This window comes from Notothenia rossii, assembly GCF_949606895.1.
Source record: "Notothenia rossii genome assembly, chromosome: 5".
In the NCBI taxonomy this organism is placed as follows: Eukaryota; Metazoa; Chordata; class Actinopteri; order Perciformes; family Nototheniidae; genus Notothenia; species Notothenia rossii.
Window position 1 is genome coordinate 54,149,502 of NC_136903.1, and position 18,819 is coordinate 54,168,320.

General features: G+C 40.6%; 1 protein-coding gene and 1 long non-coding RNA gene across 2 annotated transcripts in view; one reads left to right on the forward strand and one right to left on the reverse strand.

The window, feature by feature from the left end:
* Positions 1–1,966: 1,966 nt before the first annotated feature.
* The window catches only part of LOC307039976, a 30,451-nt gene continuing 13,598 nt past the window's right edge, over positions 1,967–18,819 (forward strand). The window contains exons 1-2 of the long non-coding RNA XR_013808381.1: positions 1,967–2,294; positions 11,858–11,941. This is a non-coding gene — a long non-coding RNA (uncharacterized lncRNA). The remainder of the gene's footprint in view (positions 2,295–11,857; positions 11,942–18,819) is intronic.
* asip1 (agouti signaling protein 1) lies at positions 11,941–15,984 on the reverse strand. Its single transcript, XM_079682455.1, is given in 3 exon segments — positions 11,941–14,546; positions 14,793–14,915; positions 14,917–15,984. Coding segments are annotated over 3 exon segments (507 nt in total). The 5' UTR covers positions 15,145–15,984; the 3' UTR covers positions 11,941–14,390.

Here is an 18,819-nt window from a genome sequence, read left to right on the forward strand (position 1 = left end):
ACATTCAAAATGTTCCTCAAGTAAAAGTAGAAAAGTATTATCATCAAAATATAGTGAAAGTAGCGACAGTAAAAGTAGTCATTGTGCAGATTGGTCCATTTCAGAATAATATATATGATATGTTTTATAATGATTGATCATGAAAGTGTTCTCAAAGCTGGTAAAGGTGCAGCTAGTTGGAATGACTTTGTATACTGCAGGGTAGCTTGTGGATTTACTCCAGGTGGAACTAAAGTCTGATTCAACACTTGATTATATTTCACTTAATTAATCCAGATCTGTGAACTAACTAAAGGTATTAAATACATGTAGTGGAGTCAAAGTACACCGTGTACCTCTGAACTGTAGTGGAGTAGAAGAACAAAGTAGCAAAACATTTAAATACTTAAATAAAGTACAAGTATCTCAAAATTGTGCCCAAGTATAGTACTTGTTGAGTTTATGAACTTAGTTACTTTACACCATGTGGCTATAAAGATAAAAATACTTAAGCCTTGCACAGAGGCACAAAAATACATTTTCAAAATGCTCAACATTGCTGCAAAAATTATAAACTGAATGCTACACAATTTAAAATAAATGCTTTTATATATTTCTATTAGATGTGACTCTTTGGCGTTTCTGTTATTATTAACACTGCTGCTTTAGTTGTTCTGACTGCTAAAATCCTCTGTCATTCCGTGGGGTGGGGGAGCCGGGGGCTCAGATCTTTGTCACCTTTTTCATACCTGATGAGTTTCTATCCCTGTATGTTAAAAAGCCTCAGTCACCTTAATTAATGTAATAAAAACATCTCAGGTCAGTAACACTCAAAGCTAAATGTGCAATACCATGTTCAGCTATGTTACTATTTATAATGTTATTGTTGTTCCATCAGAAGATGTACATATTGAAATGATTTCTTAATTTACAGTCGGCTATTTTTTACAATGTGTGTTGGAAGGATTTATTAAATTACAATGAATATTGTCATTGTTGAAGGCTTTTAGAGAAGGGTGAACTATAAGCCTGAATTACATAACATTTTATACCTAAAAACATAAAAGCCACAATAAATAAATCACAATTATTCTAGTTATTTTTACCTCCCGTATTGCTTTCAACCCACCAGCTTTTATGGTGTTTTTACGTCACTAACTGTAAGCTTGTCACATACAGTCTATGGTCACTCAGAGTAACCTACTGTTAATTTAGCTGCTGTTGAAGAAAGATCAGGGGGGAGAGAGCTGTGGTTGATGGGCCATTAGTTGTGTAAATACACAGCTGAGAGCTGCCGTTTCATTCAGACTGTTTAAAAAACGGTAACAACGGACTATTTTTCTTAGCGGATGCATGTCAATTTAAATCAATACATACAACAATTTTTTAAATCAATAAAAACATTTTCTAAATCCATAAAAGCATTTCAATTAATATTGGGAGTCATGTCGTTACTTTGTTGAGAATGTGGCCATGTAATAAGCGGGATAATTTGCAGCGACTTGTTCCTTATGGGGAAAATAACACCCTTCATCCAGATGAGGATCCCTCCGCTACGCTTTGGGATCCTGATCGACCGACGAAGCTCCATTAAAATATACATATTTTTGGTGAATTACTGAGTTTAGGCACGTTAATAACGTTTTAATGAAGTTGAATACAGTATATTCATATGTGTCAGTGATTTCATGTCAATTCGGCGAACATAAACTCATAAATGATCGTGGTGAAGATGATGATTAAATTAGGATTAAAAATCGAGAGCCGGGCTGCATTTCCTCCCGTTCGTTTTTTTCGAATAACAACATTATTTTGTTAAATAACAACATGATGATGTTTTGTAAATGATTACATGTCTCTTATTTAGCACAGTAGTATGATATCCGTGACATATGGATCTTAACAAAGTTCCGCTGTACATCCAGCATACTGTATCTCACTTTATTTCACATGAGCTCCAGTGTGGAACCCCACTGCACCCCCTGGTGGATCAATGATCCATTGCAGCTGGCTTCATTATAATTACATGTATCTATCACGGGGGCGGTCTCAAGTCAAGCTGGAGGTTTTCCCTTGAGCGAGGGCAGATCACGTACCAATCACGGCCCTCGCGTTTCAAACTGTCTGAAATGAATCGCTACATCTGTATTGACACCCCAGAGTCTCCTCTCAACCCCCTCCTACCTGCTTTTTCTATACTTTTACAGCCTCAGCCGACTGCAGGACCTTGGGTGTTAAGAGACAGGAGTCTTCATCTCCATGTGAAGACATCCGTGACTGATTCACACACACACACGCACCTAGGAAGGCAAAAGGTGCTTTCTTTGTTCTGATCAGCCCCAATCTGCATACTCTGTCTGAATACATTGAGAGTTACTTTTGACTCTAACAGTGTTCCACTGGAGTCATAGCTTTTCTGAACTTATTTCTTAGCAGCAATTTGGTTTCTTTTTAATGGCCTAGGCGAATTTTGGCTTTTTTCTTTTTTTTCTCTTGCCAAGATACTTTTAGACACACTTTGAGGTATGCAAAGCCTTAAAACTAGAACACTGATGGCTGGCTTACGCTGCAAACTTCATCGCCTTTTAACAAGAGAGTAAGTATATAAAACGTTATTTTGTATATTTTACACATCAGCAGAAACAGAGAGAGATGGCAGGAAGGGGGGAGACAGTCTCCCCCAACTCTACAGACACTGGCCATAGAAAGAGGAAAGTGTGACAGTCGGAAGGCAAAAGGTGCTTTCTTTGTTCTGATCGGACCGAATCCGCATACTCTGTCTGAAATACCTGGAGAGTTACTTTTGTTAGAGCTTTCAGAGCTTTCTGAACTTATTTCTTAGCAGCACTGGGCATTTTTGTGTTGTATTATATACAGTTGAAAGTGCACAGATAAACAGTCAAGCATGGGCGGTAAAAATGTGTCTCCTCAGGCTCTCTAATACACACACAGTCATCTCTCAAACGAGGTGCCTGCCTGCTTTCCAGGACTTTTACAGCCTCTGGCCGACTAGAGGGCCATGGGGTGTTAAGACAGGCACCTATAGCTCTGGAGTGAAGGTCCCACACACACACACACACACACACACACACACACACACACACACACACACACACACACACACACACACACACACACACACACACACACACACACACACCTCCTTGGGAGGACATCAGTGAAGGTTCCCACACCCACACAAACACACACACACACACACACACACACACACACACACACACACACACACACACACACACACACACACACACACACACTCACACACTTGGGGGCGGGCCCACCTGTCACTTTTTATGCATACTAATGTGATTGAAACATTTTTTATTATACACCATATGGCGCAACAGTGGGGGCTTTTCACACCTGTGAATACACATCACCCCCCTCCTATCGACGGATCTCACACCTACTTGAGATATCACACCTACTTGGGATCTCACACCTCGAACAAAGGGAGGCGGGACTTAGCTCATTTGCATAATGGGGGAGGTGTGACCTGTCACTTTGTATGCATACTAATGAGACGAAAGCGGGATGAATAATACTACTGGGCACGAACAACGTACAGTAGATGTGTATATATAAGCTTCTGGTGCTTTTTTAAACACGTAAACCAATATCTGTAGGCTTTCCATGGTTCCGATAGAGAGAGGGGAGGGGGGGTATAAGGAAAACACAAGACACTCATCACCGAGGTCACAATGTCAATCGATCCAGCAGAGCAATAGCCTATGCAAAAAGATGACATAAAATGAACTTACCAAAGCTGAAGTAGATGGTCAACTTCATTCATTTTCATTCCGTTTTACAGATTTGAATCGCTATGCGCTGCTCTCTCTCGTCTCCTCTTCACATCTACGCTTTTCGCGGCACACATACTCACAGCCAATCAGCTCTCTGAATTATGAGATGAAATTGAATAGGAAAATACTCTGAGCATGCGCAGTGTAGTTTTTACAGAAACCATTTATTTGAAAAGCAGACAGAGGGGCTTGCCCCACATCACTCAATAAGGCTCAATAGGCTCACTGTGGACACTAATTGGAAGAATGCAGACTAAAACAGCAATGTAGAGACGAATCAGATGACTAAACATGATCTTAAAATATATTTTAACATATATATTTTTTGCATATTTTGGGAATTATTATTTGCATTACTTTCTGCTGACACTAGGTGGGCACAGCCTGCCCCTAATGATGAGTTGCCACTGCGGGTAACAGTAGATGGCTTTGATAGATAGCCAGGTTTATTGTGCTAGAGTTGTATTCTAAGACAAGTTTGCATGCAAGCTAACCAGCTTCGTAACCCGGTGCCATCTTCACGTGACTTAGTTTTTCTATTTTATGAGACCAAAATATTTGGCTTTGAGCTATTGTTCCTACATTATTGTAGTGCGACATCATACCAACCATATTTATGATTTTTATTTTTAATAATAACAGTTTTATTGACATTATTTATAATAAATAGCCTGAATATTGTAAGACATAAAATCAATATATGTGTGCTGGAACTTCAAATGAATACACTGTTTTATTTTGAAACTGATGCCGGATGTTCCCTCCACTCGACTTCCGGTTTTGTGAGTATTAACTTGACTTCCGGCTTCACAGAGTTTCTTTGTTTATAGCCATTAGCAGGTAGTAAACAGAATGTTATGAATGAGAATCTAGTGTTCTAGCCAACACTTTAATACTTTCGGAAGTTGAACTGAAACTAACATTTCACTTAATATCTAAACCTCTTAACATTGTTGTTGCCGGAAGCTTCCAAATGTTCCTCTTTTTGTGCAGTAATTGAAATTGCAGCTTAATTACATAATGATGTCGTAAACTTAAATGCCATCACTTATTATTAGAGTTATATATAGAGTGTCTGGGATAAATTCATTTTTACAGTCAACATATTTGCTTTAAGAATTACTTTCAATTGGAAGCAGGATCTTAATTTCAACACCTGTACACCCCACTGATCCTCTGATTGTTAGTCTAACCCTCAGGGCCGCCCCTCCCTACAGGCCGATCACGCAGACTGCGTGGGGCCTCACCTTGCGGAGGGGGCCTCATCTTGTGGAGGGAGCAATTAGTGTGGTTTCGCCGATGTGAGGCTCCACTAATAGTGACCTTTCATTCACCATAGCTTATCCATAAATTCAATCTTCATTAAGTCTGGAAAAAAACAATCCTTAAAATGCATTACTCTGGATTTCCCTTTATTAAAGCCATGCCTTTGCTTTAGTTGCCATGTTAAAACGCCATGACTGGCGAATGAGGCTGAGGATGGGAATGTTAATATCTGACCTATTATCATACTTGTTTTAACGACCAATGAGGAACACATTACTCTGATCATAACAGCAATTCTAGGCACCACAGACAAAATGCAACACTATTAAAGTAGGATAATTACTGAAATTCCATCCATGGGAATTACAGCCTAATGTGGGTCATATTCCAAGTTCCAAGGGCTGAAATGAACACTACGGTGCTCTATTATCACTGTGAATATCCCTGCAGTATTCATTAAAACTAGGGCTGTCAGTCGATTAAAATATTTAATCGCAATTAATCGCATGATTGTCCATAGTTAATCGCCATTAATCACAAATTAATCCCACATGTTTTATCTGTTTTAAATGTACCTTAGAGGAATATTTAAAGTGTTTAATACTCTTATCAACATATGAGTGGACAAATATGCTTTATGCAAATGTTTATTATCATTTGAACAATGACAAATATTCTCATGAATATTAAACACAACAACCTCTGAACATTACAAATATTCGCCTATCCGTGCTGAGTGTGCTGACTTTTCGTACAATGTCCCACTGTCTGGCTACCTGCATAAAGTCAAGTGCTCAGCGCAGTTGTCGGCGAAATGTCGCTCCTCTGTTTTCATTTAAACAGCTCCTTATATCCGTTAGCGCAGCTAGCTAACACCAGATGCTAACAACAACAATACATGTAAGGTCTCTCTCAGTCAGGGCCTGCCTGTGAGCGTGGAAGTGTGGTCTGCCGCAAGCGGACGGCTATATACGTTATTAACGCGTTATTAACGCGTTATTAACGCGTTATTAATGCGTTAACTTGACATTAAAACACAACATTACCATAATCTGGGGATATGATTTTATGTTTTGTCTTTTTAGTGTTGGGTTCCACATTAAGTCTGTGTGTATCTTCGGACCATTTTTTAAATTTGTATTTAATAAGTAAAGGGAAGAGTGTCTGAGAGGCTTTTTTGCTTTTTACCTTACTAAATGGTCTAATGGTCATCGGAGCGAGGGGCGGGGCGAAATTCATGGAAGGAGCGGTTAAACTCCGAGTGACTCCCGGATGACTGAACTTCTCACCTTATCCCTAAGGGAGACACCAGCCAACCTGCGGAGAAAACCCATCTCGGCCGCTTGTATACGCGATCTCGTTCTTTCGGTCATGACCCATCCTGCATGACCATAGGTGAGGGTAGACAGAGAGCTTTGCCTTCTGGCTCAGCTCTCTTTTCGTCACAACGGTGCAGTAAAGCTACTGCAGTACCGCTCCCGCCGCTCCGATTCTCCGGCCCATCTCACGCTCCATTGTTACCTCACTCGAGAACAAGACCCCAAGATACTTGAACTCCTTCACTTGGGGTAAGGACTCATTCCCTACTTGGAGTGGACAGTCCATCGGTTTCCTGCTGAGAACCATGGCCTCAGATTTGGAGGTGCTGATCCTCATCCCAGCCACTTCACACTCGGTTGCGAACCGATCCAGTGAGTGCTGAAGGTTTCAGACCGATGAAGCCATTAGAACCACATAATCTGCAAAAAGCAGTGGTGCAATCCTTAGTCCACCGAACTGCAGACCCCCTCCCCCACGACTACGCCTCGAAATTCGATCCATGTATATTAATAACAGGATTGGTGACAAAGCGCAGCCCTGGCGGAGGCCAACCCTCACCGGAAATGGGTCTGACTTACTGCCGAGGACCCGGACACAGCTCTCGCTTTGGGAGTACAGAAATTGGATGGCCCTGAGTAGAGACCCCCTCACCCCACACTCCTGCAGCACCTCCCACAGTAACTCCCTGGAAACTCGGTCATACGCCTTCTCCAAGTCTACAAAACACATGCAGACCGGATAAGCGTACTTCCAGGCCCCCTCCAGGATCCTTGCGAGAGTAAAAAGCTGATCCGTCGTTCCACGACCAGGACGGAATCCGCATTGTTCCTCCTCAATCTGAGGTTTGACAATCGGCCTGACCCTCCTTTCGAGTACCTTAGAGTACATTTTCCCGGGGAGGCTGAGTAGCGTGATGCCTCTGTAATTGGCACACACCCTCTGATCTCCCTTTTTGAAAAGGGGAACCACCACCCCAGTCTGCCATTCCTTCGGTACTGTTTCCGACTTCCACGCAACGTTGATGAGACGTGTCAACCATGACAGTCCCTCAACACCCAGAGCCTTCATCATTTCTGAGCGGATCTCATCCACCCCCGGGGCTTTGCCACTGTTGAGTTGTTTGACTAACTCAGTGACCTGCCCCCGGGAGATTGGTGTTGATCCCCCGTCGTACTCCAGCTCTGCCTCTAACATAGAGGGCGGAGTTGTCGGGTTCAGGAGTTCCTCAAAGTGTTCCAACGCCCTAACACTCCATCAGTTGAGGTAAACAACGTCCCATCATTACTGTACTTGCTTGGATGGTTCCCTGCTTCCCCCTCCTGAGGTGTCGAACAGTCTTCCAGAACAACTTTGGTGCCGCCCGAAAGTAGTTATCCATGTCTTCTCCGAACTTCTCCCACACCCGCTACTTTGCCTCGGCCACGTCTGGGGCTGCTGCACTTCGGGCCTGTCGGTACCTTGCTACTGCCTCGGGAGTCCCCCGGGATAACAAATCCCTGAAGGGCTACTTCTTCATTCGGACGGCTTTCCTGACCACCGGTGTCCACCAGGAGGTTCGAGGGTTACCGCCCCTTGGGGCACCTAAGACCTTGAGACCACAGCCCCCTGCCGCGGCTTCGGCAATAGAGGCTTTGAACACCGACCACTCTGGTTCAATGTCCCCAACCTCCACAGGAATGCCCGAAAAGCTCCGCCGGAGGTGTGAGTTGAAGGCCTCCTGAACTTGGGCCTCCTTCAGACGTTCCCAGTTTACTCTAACTACACGTTTGGGATGACCAGGTCTATCCAGAGGCTTCCCCCGCCACTCGACCCAACTCACCACCAGATGGTGATCAGTTGACAACTCCGCCCCTCTCTTTACCCGACTGTCCAAAACATACAGCCTCAGGTCCGATGATACGATAATGAAATCGATCATGGACCTTCTTCCTAGGGTGCTCTGGTACCACGTACACTTATGAGCATCCTTATGTTCGAACGTGGTGTTTGTTATGGCCAATCCATGACTAGCACAGAAGTCCAGTAACAAACCACCACTCCGGTTCAGATCAGGGGGGCCGTTCCTCCCAATCACGCCCCTCCAAGTGTCTCCATCATTGCCCACAAGTGCTTTGAAGTCTCCCAGCAAGATTAAAGAGTCCCCTTCAGGAGCCCCATACAGGACTCTTTCCAGGGTCTCCAGGAAGGCTGTATACTCTAAACTGCTGTTTGGTGCATAAGCACACACAACAGTCAGAGTTTTCCCCCCCATAACCCGCAGGCGTAGGGAGGCGACCCTCTCGTCCACTGGGGTAAACTCCAACAACTAAGCACCCAACCGGGGACTGAGTATCCCCACACCCGCCCGGCGCCTCACACCTTGAGCAACTCCGGAGAAGAATAGAGTCCAACCCCTATCCAGAAGTAAGATTCCAGAGCCGACGCTGTGCGTAGAGGTGAGCCCAACCAGATCCAACCGGTAACGCTCCACCTCCCGAACAAGCTCCGGCTCTTTCCCCCCCAGAGAGGTGACGTACCACGTCCCCAAAGTCAGCTTCTGTCGCCCGGGTCTGGTCCGTCGAGACCCTCTGCTTTCACTGCCACCCTTCTGGCACCCGACCCCATCGCTGTTTCCAGTAGGGGGTGGGCCTGCGGGACGGAGAAGCGGAGGTGTGTTTTCGGGCTGTGCCCGGCCGGGCTCCGTGGCAAGCCCGGCTACCAGACGCTCGCCGACGAGTCCTCCTTCTGGGCCTGGCTCCAGAAGGGGCTTCCTCCGCGCCCGGTATCCTCAATTCCTGTGTCTTCTTTCATGAGGTCTTTTGAAGGTCTTTTGAACCATTCTTAGTCTGGCCCCTTGCCTGAGACCAATTTGCCTACCAGGAACACAAGGTTCCAGACAACACAGCCCCCAGGTTCATCAGGGCACACAAACCTCTCTACCAGGGCAAGGTGCTGGTTCTTCAGAGATGCTTCTCGTGTTTGTTTTTTCAAATCAGCAGCCTTTAAAAATATGTCCTGCTATATTTGATGAATGATACAAATATTTGTTACCACAAGTTCTAAATGGAACTGACACTGTTGGACTCAGTACTAGTTTGACTGCTACCAGAAATAAAGTAAAGTACTTTTACAGTGTACTTTGTGAGTAATCCTCTGTCAAAGGGCCCTCCATAGTACAAAATGCATGTTTTTCTGCTATCTTTGATGAATGATACAAATACAATGTTACCATTAGTTCTTAATGAAATGTATTCTGTTTGACTTTGTATTAGTAAGCCTACTACTAACAATACATTGAAGTACTTTTACTGTGTATCTTTTGAGAAATACTCTGTCAAATTCCCCTCCTGAGTATAAGAATGCATGTTTTTCTGCTATTTTAATAAGCTTCAAAAAGCATTTCTTCATGAGACTGATATTGTTGGACAGAGTATTTTAAGAGGATATGATACTGTAGACATATTATCAGCAATACTTCCAGTCAGTACTCCGGCAGCAGCATGTTTATCCCTTGGAAAGTCTTTAGAGACTGGCCTGCACAGCTGATCACAACTAAACCTAACACAACAAGTAAAGAAAATTGATCAATGATCAGATCGTTCTTTTCACGAATATGAGGACAGTAATGTACAATGTATGTAGTATATTTCTATAAGCAAGTACAAAGATTTCTAAGTAAGGTTAATGTAATAATCAGACAAAAAAAGCAAAACAAGCCACACAGTAATAATGCCGTTGTATCTTTGATGACCCTTAGGCCACCCTTACCATTACACTACTAATGGTAATGAAATGCAGGCATTAATAGCATTTGACAATCACATTGAAGAACTACGCTGAACTTCAGTTAACGTTAGAGTTGCTTAAAGATATTCTAGAGCCACTGTCTGGCTTGTCCGTTCTGATTTACATTAGAAAAATTGTGTTGGAAAATGGTGCATTCTGTGAAAGAGGACCCACTCCCTATTTAGATATGAAGTGCCCATTATTCATATTTCATATTTTCCTTTTGTAAAACACCAATGAAAACATAGTTATGAATAGTGTTTTCCATGACTGTTAAAATATTCCCTGAATACTAACACACCCTTTAGGTTACACATCACACGTATCAAGTGTAAGCCATGTGCCAGACCTTCAGATATACCATATTCAACAACTATGGTACTTTGAAAAATGTGTAACTCCGTGAAGAAGCCAGAAACACAAAGACTTGATGCTGCATTCTTGAATATTAAATAACATCCGTCATGTTTTTCTACCTTTACAAAATGTGATTCAAACCTCTGAGATTTATAGCTTTGCCTCCCATGAAACCAGGATTGAATTCTGAAATATGGTGGATCCTATTATTAAGGTAAAATGTCATGGGGAACAAGCTCACTGACCCTCTGCTCCGTTACGATCATGACTGTACACCGTTTGTGTCTCACAGCACTTAAAGACATTGTCACCTCTGACTCCAAACATTGCTTTTGGAAAAGTTCCCCTGGATTAAAACTATGTGTTGACTCTTCCTCTGCCAGGGGCTCCTTAAAAAAACAGGCTGCTTTTATTACTTCTTTGGGGGAGCAGATGTTCATAATTTGGAAAAGTGAAGTTGGTAAAACACGACTCCATGGGTGGCAATACATATAAAACAGTTTGGGAAATATGAAACTCTGTCACTGAGCCAAATGTATCTCTTCCTCTGTTAGAAAGGATTTAACTAATTGCTAATCACATTCAGAGGTGATGTCTTAAAGGTCCCCTATTATACTGTTTTTCATCAATATATTATAAAGAATTGTTGATTCTCTGTCTTTAGATGAAAATAAGGAGCCCCTCCCCACGCCCCTCTGAGATATATTTGGTGAAAAAGAACACAATGGTGCTCTCGGAGGAGATTCAGGTGATAAGGTGGGGGGGGGGGGGGGGGGGGGTTAATGGTTACACAAGCCAAACAATAGTTATGACATCATAAAGTGGCCAAAATCTGATCAGACAGGTTTTTATAGAAACGGATCAGGACAAAAAGAGAGAATCTTTGTTCCTGAAACTTTCAGAGTCTCTTTACACAGAGGGGACACATGTTGATGTGGAAGAGACATGAAGAAGAGGACACACATGTTGATGTAGAAGAGACATGAAGAAGAGGGGACACATGTTGATGTAGAAGAGACATGGAGAAGTGGATTTTGCATAATAGGTCCCCTTTAATAGGAACTAATGGACATCACTTTAAAGCTGAAATAACAAGAACAAGTTTTTACGGACTTTATGCTCTTTATCTGCATTGGGAGGATACTGGATTTGGACAAAACAAACAGTTTGCACGCTTTCATACTTTTATTGAATATACAGTTTTGAATAAAGCATTCACAAAATGGCAGACCCTGACGTAATTAAGCAGGATTTCAGCACCCGTCCTTTACATACTCTGTCTGTCCTCCAGCTCTCTGTGGTAATCCTTCTTCCTCATCGTTCTCTCCCACTTCTGTCTAAACCAGATGCTTCAGAGCCCAGTTCAGGGAGGACTGCAGGAATGCACCAATACTCGTAATCCAGTCCAGTAAAGTCAGTGTGAGTTTAAGGTGAGATGGTATTTTTGTCAGGCAACCTTAAAGAATATAATATGTACATATTTCCTCAAAAATGTGTTAATTGTTGTCACTTACATATCATTTGATAACTATTTTACATGTGAAACAATTGTTACTAGTTGTTAGATGTGATAGATTGTTCAGTGTTCAATCTTAAACTGCTTAAATCAGAAAATGGGCTTCCTAACCACTAGGGGGCTGAAAAAACTGCCCTGATTTAACTCACGCATTTGTTATGGTTTACCAACTATTGGCTACACATCTAACAGAGGGAGAACATTATTACACCACTGGTGTTTTTTCAAAATCAAAAAACAGTTACCATTTAAAATTCAAATTCAAGTTGAATCTATTTCAATTGTTGTCAATAAATAACAATAAACAGAGGGATCAGCAGTTAGATTTTATACACAGTCTTATTTACCAGCCTGAATGCATTTACGGTAAAATAGTTAGACAAACAAAATGTTCTGCCACTAAAAACATATTGCCTAGGCGGCAATTTTGAAAGCAGTAATGTTAAAGCTGTCTAACAAACATGAACAATTCTTGGTTGAAAGATTTCCAGATTTGTGGACTATGTTTAAATAAGACAATACTAAAAACATATGATGACAGGAAGTTACAAAAAATTGATACAAACCATGGAAACAAACTGGAAGCTCATCATCATTTTGGTAATCTCACTTTTAAGGTAACATTATCAAAGGTAATTTAAGTGTAGAAATGTGATTGTTAGTAATTACTAAATATTGGGTTAAAGTTCTAAGACCACAAAGTAAATATTTGACTTGATTCAGGTTAAAGCTTACTTCTTGCCTTTGATTGAATTTACAAAATGTCCTCTCCAAATCTTTTATGATGAGAGACAATTTACATTTGTCTGCACTGCAACTCTTCACATTCCAGTCATTTGGCAGACGACTTTGTCATAAACAGCTTACAATAGTTGCATTCAGGCTCTGATTTGACTTCTTAAGCAACAGCTTGTCAAGCTTGCTTAGTTTGTGACTATCCAGGGAGGAGGCAGTCGTTAAAAAACCACAGTTCGGACTATCTTTTCAATATGTTTTGCCAAAGGGACCGCAAAAATACACGTGTTAATCATAATGTAGCAATTACTTACTGGAAATCACAGCCTAAAGGATCCCAGGAAAAATGGGATTTAAACCTGAAGGAGCTGACTTCTGAGCTGAGTTTAAATTCCTCAGAATTTAAAGAATTGATAAATAAAAATTATAAATGATTTAAAGGTAAAGGCAAATGCTTTTGGAGAAACCTGACATGCTACACCATTCCTTGTCTGAATATATTTTTAACTGAGTTAAATTTTATTTATTTTTTTTAGTATCCCTTCTCATTTCTTCCATGTTATGGCTTTGAGAATGTATTGACAACGATGAGCTAGAGCCCTCAACAAATTATCTTCTTCCTCCTATATTTTTCAATGTATCAGTATGTTAGACTGTTAGGGAACATTGGGCTATAACCTGACAAGTTGGTAAAGTCATAAAGTGTTGCAAGATGTACAGTACTAACACATTGTTAGTTTCAGTCTTTTCCGGGGAATCGTTGTCAAATGACTCTTTAAATTTAGGTGAAATCATATCACTTTGTTCATACATTATTAAAAAAAAAAAGTTGAATAAAACATGTAGTACATGGACGTTATTCTTCTGCTTTATAATATATTTTTGCACTGTGCATTCGTGTATTTCTGTTTGAGTGCTTAAAGCTCAGAGTAGAATAAAAATCTAAAGGTTTGTGAGTGTCATAACATTCCTACAAGCAGTACATCCTGAAAGAGTTTAGGAAAGTTCACTGTGTGGCCGTCTTCTGAAATAAAGTGCTTTCATGCAGTGAATTTTATGCAATGTTTTAAACCAATAATCTCTATAAAAAGATATCTGCATATGAATTCAGAATCTGTCGCCAATGAGACTTCAGTACCAGAAGCCTTCTGGTTTCTGTTTGCAGTCCAAGAAGTGTTGACCAATCATGTTTGAGCGAGCGTTGGTTGCAAACAGTCCGTGTGGAGAGAGGCAGAACAAATTGGATGACATTTCGCAACCCATCGGCTATTTTTCTGAGGACAATTTAGACTTTGATTAGCTTTTTTATTTCATTCATCAGCATTCATACGTAGATATCTGTTCATATAGATTAATTGAAATGTCGTCTGGACCTAAAACACCTGCTCTCAAGGTCCTAATCTGACTGTCAATGATGACTGGCGAACTATGGAAGAAGTCAGGATCCGGAATTCCAATATCCGCTGGCAACACCGTAACTGTCGTCAGACCGATAGCCTATAGATTCTGAGATTACCAAACCAAGGCCCAGAAGTTATTCACCTGTCATGCTGTTGACTTCAACTGGCTTGCTTTGGTATAAAGTTTCGCTTTGATAGCTGGAGCTAAGTTAGTCTGCAGCTGGCTTTTCAGCAGCTTGGGTTTCCCATCCGACAGAAGCAGACAGTTCTGAAGAGCCGACACTGGCAGAAAGCACAGAAATCACAGCACACATTGTTTGAAGATTTACAGCTTCCCCCCAGGGGAATGCAGTTAGAAGGAGGACGAGGTCGCTTCTTCTTTCTCTGAGAGAGAAGGAGAGAAGTATCAACAATACATCACCATACTGTTAGAATAACATACAAAAAAGTAGTGCAGTGAGAACAGGAGAAACATTTTGAGTAAAATAAAATATGGAAATATGTATGTGCGTTGGTGACAATGCATAAAAAGGACAGATTGTCAGAGATTTTTACCATAGAAGTTGATTCTGTACATTTTAAATGTATAAAGCAAATAGTCTTAGTCTGGTTAGTTTTTTTGGGTAATACCTTTTTTTGTTTCTTTGTTTTCTTGTTCCTCTTCACTGTTTTTGGCAATTCTGAAAAAGGACATACGAAAATAAAGGTGCTTTCAGGAATTTGAGAGAAAGAAAAAAATGCATCATCTGCGTGTCCATATACTGTATAGTTTATCTTCATATAAGTGAATAATCACAGTTAAACTTGCAAACTTACCTACAATAACAACAGGAGGGGGGGCTATGTCAAGGCTTTGAGACAGGGCGTGAGATAACACAACGCTCTTTGTGGTGAGACTCTCATCAGGGATCATGTGTGCGGAGGCAAGGAAGTGATCTGTTGCAGCGAGGACTAAGCAGCTCAGCAGCAGGAGGGCATGCATCTTTCTCTGGAAAAGAACACAAAAAAGAAACTTAAATGTATGTTTTTTTGGAAAGAAGGTGAGAATAAATGATCCTCTTAATACAAGGTTTAGTCACTGGAAATAAGCTGTCAGTTGGTCCACACTGAAATATCTTGTCAACGTTTCGATATTGGTCTTTAGCCTTCACATTATGTCTTAATAGACACGTTTGTTGTTGCATGACTGCATACCTATTTGTTGTGGTGATGTGCAAAACAATCTAGGAAAACATCTTATTGAACTAATATTTTTAGTGTCCGTTATGTACCGTCTGAGCCTTTTGTGTTGGATCGATTTCAGCTACTGAAACATGTTCATGGCTCACAAACGTGTGTGAATGTTAGCTTCCTTGAGCAGGTGCAACATGCATGGCAGCCCTTGCTTCTGTATGAATGAGTGAATGAAGCCATGTTTACGTAAAGTGCTTTGAGAAGTTGTAAAGACTGGATAAATGTCAAGAACCCAACGACCAAGGTGAAGTTTGTATAGGATTACTTGGTTTACTTGCAAGTAATTACTAAAATGTGTGTGTCTTCGCCAGTCTTTTTCTTCAGCTATCGAAAATGTAAAGTAATAACAAAAACAAAATGTGCAGTCGGTCTGCCCATTACCTAAAAAGATCTCAATTACTATTGGATATTTTCTATTAGCCTTCAAATCATGTACTGATATATAAAAATGTTTTTCTTTAGCATTAAAGCCTACCTATTTGAAACTTTTATTCAAATAGAATTGTATTTGTGTGATAATCTCAGGGTAAAGATAACAACGTCAAACAAAGTACAATAAAGTCCTGAATGTCTTGTTTAGGTGTTAATTGTCTTTATTTATTTTTACCTGCATGTAGATCTGCTTACCCACCCGCATTATGGCAACAATTTGTTTGTTAGGAATTTTGGAAGCACAAAGGGTTAGTCTGACTTCTGGTAATTTCCGGATCGTTTCAATGTGTTTTGCCATCCGCAAATAAGTTTGATGAATGCCAGCTGGTGTTCTGTTGCAACAATAACAAGTCCCTGATATTTCTTAGCAAATCTAACACGATGGTGTGTCCAATTCTTTCTGTGTTTAACAATGTGGTGATGTTTACTATAACGTTTTACTTTTGCTAGTCATTTACTTTCTGATGACGTTGCTTTGACAATCTGTTCAATTCATCCAGTGTTCCTGCCAGCAGACTAACCTTGTAGGCCCTGAGCAGCGGCAGCAGGAATTAGTGCCCACTGCCTCAGACATTGTAGAAATGATCACTAATCTTCATCTTCAGTGTAGCTGCTGAGAATTAGCAGCTATAAGTAGAACAATACTTTATGCTTGGTTGAGTAAACACTTTTTGCATAGAACTTAAAAGAGTTATCTAGACGTAAATACCACATTAACTGTTTCAACATACATGGGATCCCTGGATTTACTTTTTAGTGTCAAAATGATCCTTATTGTCTAGACAGCTTGTATACCTTAGTTACACCAATCATTGATGTTGTGTTAACTGAAATAAGAGGGATACATCTGGGTCAGAACTCCTACAATAATATTATCTTTGCAGACATATTTAACCATTTTATCCAGTTTCCTCTTTAATGACAAAACATAAAAAGATCACATTCAGAAATAATGTTTTTCAGACTGCACTAAAACTTCAAATAAAAAGGAACTTGGCCACCAAGCGTCAGTGCTGCATAAAGAAACTCAGCTGCCTTTCTCACACTGATCAAACATTGATTAATATTTATAGGTGTGTGGGCTGCAGCAGTGTAGTGTGATATGTTGTCTGTTGGAAATACCAGATAGTCTCTCCATTCTCCTTTCCTTTCTGTTAAGCACCATGGATTTTCAGCCAGACTTGACTTACAAGAATAATAACTTCATCAAGTGTTTGGTTTATTACCTTGTTTATAATTTCCCTGACAGCTGGCTCTTATTGAGACTGTTCAATTTAGTTTGCTTCCTGGCTTGTTGGTTGCAATCCTTGTTTTTTCATTTTTACCACCAGATGGTAGTTTTTTGTAACTAGTTAACATGTCGGAGCTTTTGCAGCGCACTAGTTCATGTGTAAGACTTTTAGTGTCCCTAGCACGGTCAGAGGGCCACTAGTTTATCAAAAAGCTTACAAGTTGGGACAGTGGTGCTACTAGTGCTGCTCCTAGCGTCACTAGTAAGGCTTATGTGGTAATAATAATAATAATAATAACTTGAATTTATTAATATAGCGCCTTTCATAACCTCAAGGTCGCTTTACAAAGAAACATACAAGGACAAGACATAAAACATAAAAAACATAAAACAGGGGGCATAAATGGAAGTTTAAGTGGGGGGGGGGAGTGAGTTGTTGTTGGAAGGCGATGTTGAACAGATGAGTTTTAAGGGTTGACTTGAAGATATTGGTAACTAGTCATACAAAAGTGAAAAAGAGTGACTAGTATAATGTTTTATTTAACTAGTAAAGCAGAGTGCCAAACTAGTTTGACCATATATCTAACAAGTGAAATCAAAGAGCCAACCAGTGTAGGCAGCTGCCGTCTGATATCAAGGATATCGAATAAATACTCAAATGGCTTGCCATAAAACTGTTACAATAAACGCTTTAACTTGTACAATTTTGATCCGTATTTTTGAATATGGATCTTAAGTTGGCGTGACGTTGAAGTCGTGCGACCCTGCTGTACTCGGCTGTAGTTAGTTTATAGCATAACGTTAGCATTTTGCTTCTGGCGATAAGATTTATGATTAGAAAATTATAAAAGTAGGGTAGAAATGTAGATATTATCCGGCTGAACAAAACGTGCATTTATCTAACAGGTTTGTTTTCCACAGATCTTATTTTTTACAAAATTCCAAAATCCTATGGAGAAATCCCATTGCTTTTTTGTCGAGGGAACCCATGCGCAGCTTACGTCCGTGACGGCCTACAAAAATACGTCATCTCTGCACCACTCTATAGTGGTTTAACTCTGGCTCACGGATCTAAAAATATAAAATTAAAATAACTTAACAAATTATCATTGATTACATAAACATTTCCATAACATGAGAGTAACACACGTTACTTCCGGGCAAAAAGTACGGCTCCGCCCACTTTTGGGGGAAAACAAAGCTCTCATTTGAATGGCGGTCAATACAAATTCTGAAGTTTTTGCCAAACCGATCAGAAATGTAAGAAAAGCGTGGATTTTTGGATATTCAAAGAACCCGATTACAATGGCCAGACAGGCAAACAATACATTAAGCCATTGGAAATCGACGATCGGGCTCGATATATGGTTAAATATAGTAGTTGGCGATTGATGTCCATAGATCCACTTTACGGCCCCGCCCACGTTTGATGGAAACCAACGCTGTCAATTGAATGGCGATCAAGCCTGAAGCCACAGAGCTCTTCTTTTACTGTCCTTTTTTCTTAGAGAAAAACGTAACTTTGGATTTGTTTTAATGTTTGAGGTGCAATAAACGACACAGCAGCTTTTAGGCATGATAAAAACAATTATTTTCCGCCTCGCTCATGAGAGTAACAGCTGGCGAAATTGCAGCCTCGCCTACTGATTTTAATTTAACCATATATCGAGCCCGATTGTCGATTTCAAATTATTTAATGTAACTGTTTGTCATACTGGCCATTGTAATCGGGCTCTTTGAAGATCCAAAAATCCAAGGTTT